General features: G+C 37.7%; 1 protein-coding gene across 9 annotated transcripts; it reads right to left on the bottom strand.

The window, feature by feature from the left end:
• Positions 1 to 1,182: 1,182 nt before the first annotated feature.
• On the bottom strand, positions 1,183 to 15,184 carry LOC114025568 (heterogeneous nuclear ribonucleoprotein K). Of its 9 annotated transcripts, XM_027839047.1 has the most exons (17): positions 15,078 to 15,178; positions 12,517 to 12,595; positions 12,327 to 12,410; positions 11,704 to 11,801; positions 11,069 to 11,125; positions 9,544 to 9,587; positions 8,584 to 8,656; positions 7,968 to 8,039; positions 7,348 to 7,461; positions 6,815 to 6,943; positions 5,520 to 5,827; positions 5,342 to 5,396; positions 4,868 to 4,972; positions 4,447 to 4,462; positions 4,285 to 4,367; positions 3,226 to 3,395; positions 1,187 to 2,469 (listed from the first exon to the last, which is right to left on the bottom strand). In XM_027839047.1, exons 3-17 carry the CDS (start codon positions 12,382 to 12,384, stop codon positions 2,436 to 2,438), a joined length of 1,416 nt encoding a protein of 471 aa, XP_027694848.1. In that variant the 5' UTR covers positions 12,385 to 12,410; positions 12,517 to 12,595; positions 15,078 to 15,178; the 3' UTR covers positions 1,187 to 2,435. The 9 variants fall into 9 exon arrangements, with proteins under 9 accessions (XP_027694847.1, XP_027694848.1, XP_027694851.1 ...); XM_027839046.1 differs by lacking the exons at positions 12,517 to 12,595; positions 15,078 to 15,178 and adding an exon at positions 14,703 to 14,808 and having other exon boundaries at positions 1,183 to 2,469; XM_027839050.1 differs by lacking the exon at positions 12,517 to 12,595 and having other exon boundaries at positions 1,187 to 2,409; positions 4,889 to 4,972; positions 15,078 to 15,184.
• Between the last annotated feature and the right edge of the window lie 81 nt (positions 15,185 to 15,265).

Below are 15,265 nucleotides of genomic sequence, written 5' to 3'. Positions count from 1 at the left end.
TTGCAGTGGTTTGCCATTTCCTTCTCCAGCTCATTTGACAGATGAGAAAACTGAGGCAAATAGGCTTGTGACTTGCCTGGGGTCACACAGTTATCTAAAGCCAGATTTGAAATCAGGTCCTCCTGATTCCAGGCCCCATGCACTATCCACTTTAATCACCTAGCTGCCCCATAGTGGGGCTCTACTGCTTAAGCAATCTTTTTGACTTCGAAGTAGTGCCTGTTGCCAGAGGCAGAAAGGAGGCTCATTAAACAGAACACCGGAGTCAGAAAAGACCCAAGTCCAGCTTATTGGCTGTGACCCCGGACAATCACTAAACTTATTTCTCTTAATCCACTGGAGAATGAAAAATGAAAACATTATCTTAGCCAAGGAAACCCCACAGACAGCACTGGCAGGACATACAGTCCACCAGGTCAGTCAGATACCAACGAACAAATGTTTGCTTCCTTTTTATCTTAAATGGATCAGTTGTTTCTGACTTAGCTCCAAATGCATTTGTAAAGTGAGCAGGAGATCAAACTACCATTCTAGTCCTACGAAAGGGGAAGACTAATGAAAAACTAATCATTCCAAACCCCTTACAAACTGAAATTAAAAAAAAAAACAAAAAACCCAGTTGCAGCAAACACTACCCTCAATTCTATCAACATTTTTTCCCCTCAAATTATTCATAGGGAAAACTAGGCTAAATTGTTTATTTCATGTGGTTGGGTACTACCTAATGGCAAACTCATGTCAAGCTAATTATACCCTAAGTAACTCCATTTTAACCAGACTGGTACAGGGGTGCAACATTCGGAAAACTAGTCGAGCGTGGAGCCAAGTGGTATACGGCTAATTTTCCCCCAACATCCTATCACTGAACATTTCACTCATTTTAGGCCCCTTTACTATGTAGACAGTGAGAATGTACATGACATCACTCAGAATTCAACTTATTATCATAATGATATAATCAACTATTTGGGGCAAGGTATAAGCAAAGTTGTCATAAAGCATTGTAAACCATGTTCAAAACAAAAAAATTGCTGTATGTAAAACTGTAATACCAGGGTTCAAAAACAAATATCTAAATTCCATACAAAAAAGGTGTAATTTAAATGTGAGATTGTTATTTCCGTAAAAGAGAAATAAAGATTCAAACAAACTTAACATCACTCATTCTCCAAACTGGGCACATCAATTCCAGCGTTGTGTGAGTTTATTTTTATTTGGAAGTGAAATTAGAACTTTTAACTATTAATACAAATGCCAAGATACTACACAAAACATCCACAGGTATTTTTTTTTTATCACTTTTTGAATTGTTCACAAACATTTCCTACATAATCCAACATACAACAGAGAAATGGTACATCTTTCTTTCAAATCTGCATACAATGGAAAAACAAGTATATATATATATATTTTTACAAAGTTTAACTAGTAGACACCAGGCAAGTTGACAGTTTTTTTTTTTATAGTCTACAAGTGAGGAATTATCTAAAAATAATCAGAATTTATTCAGCTTCAGTCATTTTCATAACCAAGTGTTATTCTGATTAGTAAAACTTGCTGCTAATCAGGCTTCAGATGTGTACCTATACCAATTTGTGGTACTGCTCCCAGCTTGGTTGTTCTTCACAATTACTAATATAGAAAATTGTGCTGCAAGTAGGGGCAAGCATTTGCAAAAAACCAGCTTGTTGCATGAATGAAATGTGATGCAATTCCTTCCCAAGCAATGGACTTTCAAGTCATCAAGTTGTCACCAGGCCTATTTGCTTATTATGTGTCCAAGAAGATACGCCTATGTCCACAGAGGAGCTGAAAATCAAACTTAGTGTTTAATTAGTGCTGCTTTTGTCTAGGGGGAAAGATTTATCCATTTGAGATTTAATGTCTTAAAAAAAAAAATGACCACCAAAAATAGGTTCACTAAATTTATTTTAAAAATCATAAAACGTTTCTTACAAAAGAGCATTACATTCTGCACACTGCTCTGAATGGATGCCAGGGACACGTGGACTATTGATACTCTTTCTCCCCTGTCCCACCCCCCCAAAAAAATTACAGTGACCACAAAGCAAGGTGTTCACAATAGTTACAGGAGGGGAAAAAAATTATTATTATTATTATCTTTTTTTTTTACCACCAACAATGAACAAAAATAAAATTCACTCTCTCTGCTGCTGTTTCAAAATTTCAATGTTAGTTTTGCGCGCCCTTCCCCTCCCACCCTGTTTGTAAGGAACTAAAACATTACATCTGGTGAACAGCAAAGATTTCACTACACCTCAAATGCAGAACACCTATGAAGCAGAGGAATGTTGGCTTTTTAAACAGAAGCAGATAAAAAAAAAAAGATGCAGGACTCCTTCAGTTCTTCACTAGTCTTAGAAAAACTTTCCAGAATACTGCTTCACACTATAAAAAAGAAAAAATATCTTGCATTAGAATCCTTCAACATCTGCATACTGCTTCACACTATAAAAGAAAAGAAAAAAAAATGCGAATTAGAATTTTTGTACAGAACATCTTGCATCAACATTAAAAAAAAGACAATAAATTTAATGCTAAATTAAAATGACAAACTTGTCAATTAAAGTTTAAATGTAATTTAAATTTGAAAACATAAGCAATTAAAATTAAAGACTTAAAAGTCCAACAGCAGAAAAATGCTTCTTAACAATAACAGACAGCATAGCAGAATTAAGAAAATGAAAATTTTAAAAAGCTGTTAATATTTGGCAGGAAAGACAAAGAAATGCCAGGTGTGAAATGCTGCATTAACAGCACCAATGTTTCAACTTGTCCTGTAGAGGCATGGCCTGTGCCATATGGCAGACTGTGATTTGTTGTCGTTTTAGTTATCTAAAAACAACAAAATCACTAGTCTTCCACACAGAACTAGGCCAATATCCAATGAAATCTTCCATATTTTCTACAGGCTCTATATAATTTATTACAAGTAGTTTTTGCAGCAGTTTTCACCAGAGAAATGAGAGGACTGCTTGGTTAAGGCTTCTTCCAGCAAGATTAGTATTGAGGGTGTCTTCATTTTAGTAAGAAAGCAGAAGAAAATGAAAGCAAACTACCAGAATGTTTAGAAGTTAGGTCCCCCAAAATAGATTTTGAGATACCATGGCTTCTAAAAGAAATATCAATTGAGGGGAAAAAAAAGCTTCAAGTTCTAGTATGTTAAAGTGAATTAAAATAATTTAAAGATTAACTTCAACCTACCTGTTTTGCAGTAAATACTGTGCATTCTGTATCTGGTCCTGTGTTCCTGTAATGGTAATAATTCGATCCTCAGATCCTTCCAAAGGCTCATCAATTTTGATTGATGCTCCAGATTCATGACGTATTTGTTTGATTCGCTGACCGCCTTTTCCAATAATAGATCCAGCCAACTGAAAAGTATAAAAACTTTGATAATCAAAAAAAAGTCCACAATTCACATTTTAGACAGAGTCCTATGCTCTATTTTAGTAACTTAAAATTTTAACTATACAACTTTATTACCCAGGAGTACAAACAGCTCAATTATTAATCAGCAATTCAATTAGTTAAGTCTTAGAAAAGGGATTCTGGGTCCATCAACTTGTTAACATTGTTAACAATTTCAGTATAACTGATTTCCTTGGTAATCCCACTTTCAGCATTTAAAAACATTCTGAGGAGTCCAGGCTTCACCAGATTGCTAAATGGAACCATGACACAAAAAATGGTTAAGCACTTCTATAGATAAATCTACATTTCATTTGTGTTTCATTAGGACAGTGAAAATTACACCCAACTTTCTGGGCAGAAAAACTCACTTTCCCATTTAAAATTATCAATCAGTCAAGTACATTTTAAAGAACTGGTCTACAGTTAATGAATAATGCCAGTAAGAAGTAAGTTACCAATTTCAAATTAAAGATCAAAGAATTCCTTTAGGGAACTGCACATTGAAAAGGATAAAATGAGGGAAGGTGTCAACACAATCCCTGTGAGGTTACAAACAATTTGGAGTATGTAACATTCTTTTACATTGGTCTCATAATAATTAGGGTTTTTAAATTTTAGCTTCATATGTTACCATAACACCTGGGATACTAACACTCATGATGATGCACCATTTTAAAGAGAAACTGAGGACTCAAATGAAGGAATGTTAATGAATTGTTTATAATCTTTTCCCCTTCCTCCTAAAAGAAGATGTTCATGCCTGAAGCTGAAGTCAGTAAATTCAACCAGTTTTGCTAAGTTACTCTAAATTTTGGAATATGTAAAAAGAGTAATACTGGAATTACTTACATCTTTGGGAATAGTTACTTGTGTTGTAATAATGGGTCCACCAAGATCACCATATGAGCCACGGCCCCCTGCATAGGAATAATCTAATTTAAATCATAAGCATCAAGTTCTTTATGAAAGAGGAAACTTTTTTTTTAACTCAAGAAGGATAAAAACACTTACCATATCCAGAACCACCCTAAAGATTGTGGAAAGAGAAATGTGAAAATTTATTCCATAAAATGTATTTATATGAATATCAGTTTTAAAAACAATTAAATGTTCATGCAATTTTTTTGAACAACCCAGGAAATCAAAGTCTTTATTCTATAAAAACAAATATCCCCTCCCCCATAAGGCATTATGTTAGGTTACTTCTAGTTAATTTCAGAAGGATTTCTATACCTTCAGAACATGTAAGTCTCTAGAGCTTCATTTAATCCCCATTTACTAAAATAACAAAAGTCCCAACTATGTTTATTTCTATATAAAAAAAGAAACCCCACCCCTTACTAATTAAGTAAATTCAAATCAGAGACCACTAAGCACCCACACCAATCTATGATTCAAATAAAGTTTTAAGACTTAAAAAAAAATGTAATACCGTAAACTCATGGTACTCAACCTGTGGTTCATAAGCCATCTGCCATTCGGAAGGACTCCATGTATCTATTGCAGAGTCCCAAGTCTCATCAGCACTAAAACCAACCTGTATTACACAGTTAACAGACAGTCTCAGTTACTATAAATACACTATACTGATTAATGATTTTGTGATTTATTAATTGTTTTCCATTATATAATACGGTGACTTTGTGGAGAAGGAGCTCTGGTAGTGCATTTTGCCACTAGGATGACAAAATTAGTTTCTCCAATCTTGGCTGAATAAATATTATACGTATAACATTTCCAATAGCACCTCAAATCCCTAACAGCAAAGTGCCATCTTGTGTCTTCCCCAAATTAATTTCAAAGTTTATTTCTTAGGACATGAAATTGCTAATTCGCTTAAATTGCTACAAGGTTACCAAACAAACATAATGCAAGATAACTTTATGTAGTAAGTGAAAATTCCTACCATGCCATCGTAACGATCACCGGGTCTCCCTCTTCTGTCATAAGCCATAAGATCTCTGAAAGCAAAACGTAGATTGTGTTCAAGTTAGTTTCGTAGAAAAATAACAAGTCAGAAAAGTATTTTGGCACTCAATCCCTGAAGTACCACAGACAACATCTGATCTCAAAACACAACCTACCCTCCTCTAGGTGGTGGTGGTGGAGGAAGAGGAAGATTTCGAGCTCTGCTACCGCCCCTGCCACCACGTCCAGGAGGAGGTGGTGGGGGTCCTCTGCGAGGGCTCATGTCATCATAATCTCTTCTAGATGGGGGCATAGGACGCCCACCACGACCTGGGGGCATTCTATCAAAGCCTCCTCTTCCCCGCATGGGAAATCCTACAGGGCGACCCCGTCGATCATCAAACATCATTGTGAAACCACCATAGTCATAGGTTTCATCATAGAAATTGGGATCATAGGGTTGTGCACGTCCTTTGATGGGAGACTAAATGGAGGAAAAAAAAAGATTATGCAATATCACACATAACTGAAAACAAGAATCACGTATCATTTAATGTCCCTTTAAAGGCAGAATGCTTACTTCCTGAGCTATTTTGCACATATTCATTTTTTTTGATGTGATTCTACTTTAAAAAATTTCTAGTAGCTATTTTCATAGTTTAATACTTCACTGTCATTTCCCCTAAGAATCAAATCTAAACTTAAAATGTATAATACCTAACTCCCATTGTCTGCTAAATTTTAATACTAAAAAAGTGTGCCAGAGATAAATCCCCACATGGAAATTTGGTTAACCTTTAGAATATCAGCAACTTATTCATTTCTTTGAATATTCTTGATAAATAAAGCCAAGCAGAATTGCATGGATTGTTTGTGATTTTAGTAAAGGACCAACTAAATATTAATCAACAAGTAATAGCTACAATATGCTAGGTATAAAAATACAAAGAATGAAACCCAGCACTATTTCATTTTTGCATTAATGCTCAACACCTTATGCTGCCTAGTATTTGACTGTCCTGATTTTGCCCTACTTCCTTTAATGTGAACAATTTCCACTTTTCCTCTGCATTATTTAACTGTTATCCAATTAAATATACTCTTCCTAAGCCAATTTTTAAAACATGCTAAAGAGTGAGGTAAATAAATCTAGCCACAACTTAGTGCAGAATAGACAGCTGAACAATTATCATTCGTTTACATCGTGTTGTGGGTAACAACAAAAAATGGCAACATTATGACACTACTTTTTCTTCTCTAATAGACAGCCTAACTTGGTGGCTCAAATTAAACAATGGAAATCTTAAATAACTTCTAGGTAAATAAAGTGGCTTGATTAGGAAGTTACCAGTGAAGACACAAAGTGAACTATTACAAAAGGTTAACCATTTTCTCCAATATAGGCTACAGATACTGATGAATCAGCCAGCCCTGCCCTCTCAAAATTAAAACTTAAAGACAGTGTTTTCACCTCAGATATAAGATCCAGTATGATCTTTATGCACTCCACAACCCTATCAGGCTTTCCACCAATAAGAACAACTCTATCCGTGGAATGAGGACAGCACTCCTGGAAAAGCTTGATAGTTGTCTGAGTATTCTGTAAGGTAAGTTAAAAAAGTAAAACACTTTTATTAAGATGGCTTAAGTCAATTAACTTAAACTTAACAGATTACTAGTTCCTGATAAATTTACATTTGCTTTGTGCAAGATGGTAAATATGTCTAACATTGAGGGCTTGTATATAGGACTAATACACCTAAGGACTTAGTGCTATGTATGGTATAGCAGTGTGAAAGCCTGGACACACAAGCAACCTTTATTTTAAAATAGTTGGTCATTTTTGCCCAAATATTAAATCAGATAGAATAGGAACTAGAGAAAGAAAAGAAAAATCCCACTTCCATGACATGTGCAATTACACACAAAAAGATCTCCTAAATAGTACTAAAACCTTTTCTCTTTCTTAGGGAGTAAGGTAGGAGGAAAAAAAGGTGCCTTTACCTCTCGAAGTTCTTTGATTTTAGCACCTTTGACCCCAATAATTCCTCCTGCCAGGCTCTGGTGAATCAACAGTCTTAACTCGCAGTCAAAGTCGCTTCCTTTATAGTGTTGGTACTGCAGATGGAGATTTATAAAACTTTAGTGCAAAACCAAAAAAAATCCCCCAAACACATCCATCTTTTATAAGCGTAATCACAATATACTGTTGCAGTGAACAACCTGAAGTTATATTTCAATAACTTTACCAGTTATGTGCTTATTATCCTCAATAGCCAGGCCCAAAAAGGACATTCTGCACCACCTTAAAAAACTATTTTTTTTTTCAGGTCCTGCAACACCATACCCACACTGCAGCCATTTAGCATGTCGCTGTTACCACAGAAATTATTAACAACATTCAAATAACACCATTAATATAAATGACTGCAAAGCACTTTGCAAATGTAGTTAATTCCCACTGCAGCATGGAGCAGGGTCAACAGTGAGTTGTAAGACCATTCATATATCTTATTTTCAAGCATTTTCTCTAGTGAAGGGAAAAGTACACTATGTTAAAAAGAAATTGATCCTATGGGCCAGGCTCCATACTTCAGTGGGGGTTCAATGGCACTATGACATACATTTAAGCATTCCACAGCATCAGATTCGAGCGGGAGCTGGCTGGTTGCAGTGGGTGATGGCAACTGCAGGCCCTGAAAGTAGAAAAATAAGAGTAATAGGTTAAGTGTCTAATGTGATCAGGCTATTGTCGCATATATTGGTAAAGCTACTACAACATTTTAACTTAAATATATTATCTAGACAAACTTCTCCTTTTCTAACTAAACTATTTTAACAAAACTTTCTCACACTTCTAGACAGTCAGAAAATTGAAGAGCTTGTAACATGACCCTCCCAACCACCCCCGAATTCTAGCTAAATGAAGTCCAAATTTCCATAACTAAAACTGATTTCTAAGAAGTCTGTACATATTATTTAACGGTAATAATAAAAGGGGACACTGACAGTAAGAATATCCATAATGACATTCCAGAAATCATCAATCTTCATTTCCTAACAATAATCACAGTAGTGTTACACATTATGCAGCAGTCTGGGCAATGATCGTATCAACAACTGTACCCAAAGTACTAATATACTATTCTGTTACCTCACCCCACTGGCTCAGGGATTCCTGTTTAAACTAACAATTCCCCCTTTCATTCCAAATATACAAATGAATAAAAATGAGCCTACCTCTTCCAAGGTAGGGATGATTTTCTTCAGAATTTCTCCAATTGTTTCAATATCTGCACTGATACTCAATATGCTGTCAAACATCACAAATACCAGAGAGTACAAAAAAGGTGGAAAAGAAAAATGAGTTTTGTGTTCATCATAGAAAGGCAAACTTCACAGAAAAGTAACACATGATTATTTAATATTCCCCATTTTAAAGCAGTTTATTTACAGACTTTTCACATGCATTGTTTTACGCCCAAAACAGACACGATAAGGTCTTGCAGAGAGAGAAATAGAGAGAAGAGAAACAGACTAGAGAAGAGTATGGACTTTGGAAGGGCTCAGATTAAGTGGGCAACAAATTGACCAGAACTGAAGCTGAAGTGAATATGTTCCCCGCCACCACTAATTTAAGGATACCCTCAACTATTACATTGGAAAAATTGGCACACCTTCTCATAGAAGTGGGGGAGAGGGACTATATGCAAGTGGTGAACATTATATTTGGAATAAAGTTATGAGACCAGTTAGAAATTAGATTACTAATGGGCTCTGCAAGAAAACAAATACAAATGCAAGACAAAACAAAGACAACACAAATGAGAAGTGAAGTAAAGTGAACCAGAGTTAGCGTTTCATCAGAAAAAATTATGAACAGGCAATGTTGGGAAGCAAGGTGGGCCACAAAGACAGAGAGCGAAAGACTATTTTGAAACAATTTGATTTACAATGCAGCAAATATGCAACACTTGAAGCTGTGCTCCTTCCATCGAAATAAAATTAGTGGATCGTTTGGGTGGGCAACTCACGGTAAAAGTTCAGTGACAAAAAGACTTAATGGGGAAAATAAGACAGAAACTTGAAAAACAATACACCGTCTAAAGGGGATACTATTTAATTATATAAATAGGCAGGTAATAAAATACATTTCTCTCTTTCTAATCAGGCAGTGAGGCATAAACTGTTGGGACATACCGCTCGGGGCCACTGCTGTCTGGGACTGAAACACTGGCATTGTACTGCATTGGTCATTGGCGTTCGTGGATGTTGGCATTGGGCATGGGCATTCAATCAGAAGTTGTCAAGTATGGTACCCGTTTGGCAACGAGCACATTTTTGGGCATAGCCAACCAGGGTTTTCACATGGGCGTTCAGGGGCGGATGGGCCAACGTCATGGTGGGCAACGCAGGGGTAAGTCGATCCAGTACATGGGCAACGGAGATATATGGCCAAAAAAACAAGGAGAGGGAAAAGGGGGAAAAGCAATAAATTTTAATTTAATACAAACTATACTCATTACTCTCAATTAATGAAACAAGCTTAAGTTGTTCTGAAGACTAACACAATAATGGACTGCTCTATATCTGACTGTGCCTTAACATTTAAGGACCTTAAAATGATGGTTCTAACTAATTACTTTTTACAAACGTTGTTTCAGTAGCAGGCTGGCTCATGAGGGTAGACACAAAACCTGTCATGACTTGTTTTATTGAAGTCTTGAGGAAATGGGGAAATTAATAACCCAGATAATGATCTACAACATCTGGATTAAGAGGAGAGATGTTTATTTAAGGAAAAAAAGTAAAACAAAAACTCCACACCACCAAAAATCCTGGCTATTAAAAAGTTTGGTTTTTGGATATTTGAAACTTATTTCTGGGTCCTAATAGGTAAGTTTGAAAACTTTAAAACAATTTTTCAAGTTCAGTTTACAGTAATCAAGAGGAACATACAAAGATCTGCGACCGAAAGAGAAACGAAATACTGTCAGATAAGTGTTCAACACAAAGTCATAATTGCTTTAATTTTAGCAAGATGTTAAATATAAGGGCGTAGACTATGAGAAATAATTTAGGCGCTTTGGTGTACTCAAGTCCTATAAATACACACTTCTGGGAGATGCCATATCAAATGTGTCTAATCACAAGAGTCAACCCACTATAAAATTTGAACACGCAAGTCACAGGCATTGACAAATTGCTTCCCAATTATAGAATAAAGTTCCTACACTAACCTATACCCAATATTTAAATCATGCAATCGCCTTAACATTAATGTTTTTGTGCTTCATGTGCAAGCTGTTAAAGAACAGATGGACAGTTTTATCAAAGGAATTAAAAAAAATCATTGGGTTAAATCAGCCACCTGCAATGGTTTTCAGTAATACTGTAATAGATTCACACATATGGGAAATGATGCAATTAAGGGTTTTTAAGCTTTGTCAATACTTCTAATTAAGATGTTATCTTGCTTGAAGTGTATAATTTAGTGGAATCCTGTTAGAAAGCAAAGAGGTTTAATATAAACCTCCTCCCACACACCTCAATCTGGGTTTTAATTGTAACAGGAATGGCAAAACTGGAAGTCTTTTGTATAAAAAATCATTACAAATGGCTTGTACCTAGACTATTATATGAAGTCTGATTGAAATTTTAAATTTTCTAGCAACACGTAAACAGAAGCTGACCGGAATAGTAGTTTGAAGTCTTGAATACTTACGTCTGTACGAAGTGCTTTAATATTTTTGCCTCCTTTCCCAATCACTGCTCCAGCATTCTAGGAAAAAAAAAAAAAATACAAATCAAAAGATATTAGTGTAGACTTGCAGTTCAAAAACACTCAAATATGAAGCTCTTTAAGGTCCATTAAAAAAAATTAAGTGGACAAAATTTTCATTGGCCTCAAAATCACTTATCCAAGCACACTGTAGAAATGAAAGCACACACAAAAGCCAATTTTTCAAGTCTCATAATTTATGCTTACTTTTCAAATGACACCCTTTTCCCAATAAATGCAGAACAAAATTATTATTATTTTTGTAAAGATGTCAATGTAACTTTGAGAATAATCTCAGTAATTAATACCTGTATATGGTTATACAGAATTTAAGATGGCAATTTCTGCTCCTACTATTCCCCCCTGCCCCCAATCTCAGGGAAATACTCAAAACTTGTAATTGCCAAAAATAAAAAAATTCTCATTACCTCTGAACCCAACCTCTAATCTTCATTAGGTAAGTGGGGAAAAAAAAAAAGGTGACTTTCATGAAATACCGCTAAATAAAAATTTAAGATGCTCCATTTTTGACATCTGTGTTGATCATTATTTTAGCCAATTTTTAATTCAACTCATACCTTGCTTTGAAGCAAAATTCGAAGTTCAACCATCTCGTCAGTGTTTCTAGATCTTTTAAAGGCCTGTTCTTCCTCCATATCTTCAGCAGGGCGCTTACCTAAAAATTAGGTGTTTTGAATGAAAAAACTAATTATGTTCTTAATTAACACTGTCATCCTTTCCTGAACTCTGCTCCATTTGGAGAATTACAGACAATTTTACAAGTTAGAATAATCTTGAAACCGAAGTTTCTAAAATGTAGAAGGTAACTCCTATTTGGATGAAATATTTGTTGCTAAGTGTTACCAAAAGGCTACAAATACTGTTACATTCTTTTCCAAGACTGGTTCAGATCAAAAGTCCCCCCCACCATAAAGTCTAATATCAGGCACAGTATGCCCTGTGACAAAATATCCTGAGCTAGATCTTTTAAAAAAGCACCAAAAGAAACACTAAATTTAACTATAAGTAACATGTACATGGCTAAGTGCTTCCAATAAAGACACTGGATATTTAATGAACATAGAATGAAAATCATATTAAAGTTTCTATAATGCTTAATACATTGCCACTTCAATTTAAAAATCCACATCATATTTGTACTATTCATGTAACTGAGAAACAAGTATAAAAATTTACTCACCAAATTCACCATTGGTTTCAGTATTGGGGAAGGTTTCTTCTGGCTGCTCAGTCTCCATTTTCTCAGATTAAATGGGTAGATAATCTGTCAAAGAGTAAACAAGCTAGTACATCTGGTTCATTGCAAAGTAAGCCGTGTATATCTAGCTAAACAGAGCAAGCAAAGAAATGACTCTGCTTCTAGAACATACCAGTATTATATATCCTTGCAGGGCAGAACTGAAGTGTTCTGGGCGGGATCAACAACTGACACCCTAGTGCTGCAGTAGCCTATAAAAACCAACATAAATCAGTTTTGATTTTTCTATTACTGAATACTAATTCTGACGTCAAATTTAAATTGACCCTCAATCTTCCTATTTCTATAATTATTTTTTTATGCCCAGGGCACAGCTAGGACCCTAAACACATTCTTAAAAAACAAAAAAACCATGTTAATTCTAAATTGATGGATATTTCAATTTTATTCCATCATCTAAATACATTGATGATACATTCTTCTTCAAGGAAAATAGCTTTCTTTTTAAAGTTAAATGGGGATGGTATTTCAGATCACTTCTCTTGATACAGATACAAAACTAAAAAATTCTAAGTTACAACTAGATATTTCTACAAGAACCTTTTGGGTATGCTATATGCAGTGCGGAACATTGATGCCAATTCTTCCATCTTGGTTACTTTATAATATAAAGGACCTGCTTTTGCTTCGAATGAAGTGTCTTGATAAAACAAACCCCATCCAGACCCTACCGCTTTTGAAACTGTTTTTAATACTACACCCTCTTTCTTAATCATACGAAAAAATTTGAGAACTTAAAACGTTAAAGAAAAATTTTAAAGCAGGAACTATAATACTAGTACTTTTATCTTGATTCCAATTTTCTCAGAAGACAATAACCAGGTCAAATTTCTGGTGGATATGCTAACCTGGTGCAGGATCTCCTAAGAAAACGTGTTTCTATTGTATTATAGTCAGTGTTGCTCTCCCTGCCCCCACAGTAACATCATCACTAAGCCTAAAGCAGAAACAAGGCAAAGATGTTGTCTTTTTTTTTTTTTTAAAAACACTAACAACTTGAATCAGGCAAAATGATCCAAGACAACACGATGCCAAAGAATTCATCGTGGGCATCCTGGCTAGTTTCCTCTGGGTTACAGTATAATCTAACTATAACCTAAAATTAACGCAAGCATTTAAACTTTAATTCCACGAGAGAAGCTTCTTTAACAGCATCTCGTGCCGCGGTTTAGATCGAGATTTTCTGCTAGTCTAATTCCTACAAAGAGAGGAGACCACAGAAAGACACAGCAGGAGACGCCCTCTATTCTGACTGGCAGAAAAGCGGACACGTGGCCAGTTGAGCCGAGTGGCAACCCATTTGTCTGGTATAGGATAGGGTTAAAAATCTGCCAACGTTAGTAATTCATTTTCTTGTGGCAATTCTGTCTACAAAACGTTCCCTCCCTTCCCTGCATCTAAGAAACAGGCCTAAGATTGAGTGGAGAAAAACCTCATTTGGCGAGGTTCATATATATATGTAAAGCGGCCGCTGCCCATCTTAAGGCCTTTCTCTTTGCCTTCACTTTGCCGAGCTAACCTCGAAATTTTGGCTTAAGTGGTTCGCCAGTCCCCTATCAAAGATTTCTGTTCTTCTCCGAAAGCCGACCGGTACGACGGTGGCGCCAATACCCAAGAATCAATAATTGAAAAAAGGGCGAAAGGGCGTAACAGAAACGCAGCGCCTCTTTCCTCACCAGAATCCGACAGGAAATGGCGGCCCCTGTAATGGCGCCTACGTGCTACTAGGCGGAGGCCCCTCCCCCCCACCACGCGGTCAGGAGGACTTCATCCCCCGCCCTCCCCTCCCCCCACAGCCCCCCCTCCCGCCACAGCGGGAGAGACAAAGCAGCGGAGCCACCATGTAAGTCATTATAATCTTACGCCCCCCACCCGTACCGCCAGCTCCGGTGAAGCAAAAACGCGGTTAAGCACCCACACAAAGGCGCTAATCTCGCCAAGATACCAAGGATTCTGGGTCTCCTTCCAACCCTCGCAAGATCCCGCCCCCTCTTCGCCACCCTCCTGCAACCCCCGCCGACAAGGCCCCAATAACAGTGGAGGGCTCCATCTTATCGTTTCGGGGGCTATCCCATAACTTCGCGGGAAAAAAAATGAGTATTAGGATCCTATGAGAGCGGGATCAAGGAAATGGCGGAGGTTGGGGGAGGGGAACGGCAACGTTCTCTCCAAAGAGGTTTGCCAACCCCCGGCCATGCGGAGACACCCTGAAGGGGACCTCTGCCAGAAGCAGGAAGAAATGGTCTCCGACCCAGGTTCTAGCCTCCTCGCGACGCTTTCCCCAGCCCAGGTCCTTACCGCACGAGGCCGCCTTCTCTTCTACGCCGCCGCTGCCCCAGTCAGTCCGAGCTAAACAGAGAGCTAGCGCAGGCCCCTCACTCCCCTCCCCCACTGCCTCCGCTCTCCCTTCTTCTACCTCCCTTCCCTCCACCGCCATCCCTCATTGGCTACTCAGCCTTCAGCGGTGGCGCGAGGGCGATGTGATTGGCCCAAGGCGGTGTCAATCGCAACGCAAGAGGAGGCGGCAGCCCCGCCTTCCGCCGGCGCCTCCCTTCGGGCAGAGAGGCCTCTCAGGCCCTAAAAATACCCGCCTAGAAAGCCCGCCGAAGCGCTTCAGGGGCATCAGTCCCTTACCCGAACCCGCAGTGCAGAGGCCCCAGTAACTCCCATTACCTGTAGGTTTAAGAGTAAGAGAAACGCCAGACGACAGAGGTCGATGCCGTAGAGAAACACAGAGGATAATGGCGTCTGCAGTGCTGTCGCCTCGAGCGCCCTCCTCCTTCTCTAGCTCTCGCACACTAGCCCTAACGGGCCGGCATCTCGCGAGATCTAAAGAATCTCTCGCTCGCTAGCTCGCGCGC

Source organism: Vombatus ursinus, unplaced genomic scaffold (genome assembly GCF_900497805.2).
Source record: "Vombatus ursinus unplaced genomic scaffold, bare-nosed wombat genome assembly UNPS02014832.1, whole genome shotgun sequence".
NCBI classification, from domain to species: Eukaryota; Metazoa; Chordata; class Mammalia; order Diprotodontia; family Vombatidae; genus Vombatus; species Vombatus ursinus.
Note: the sequence above shows the minus strand (reverse complement) of the source record. Positions and strands in the feature narration are given on the sequence as shown.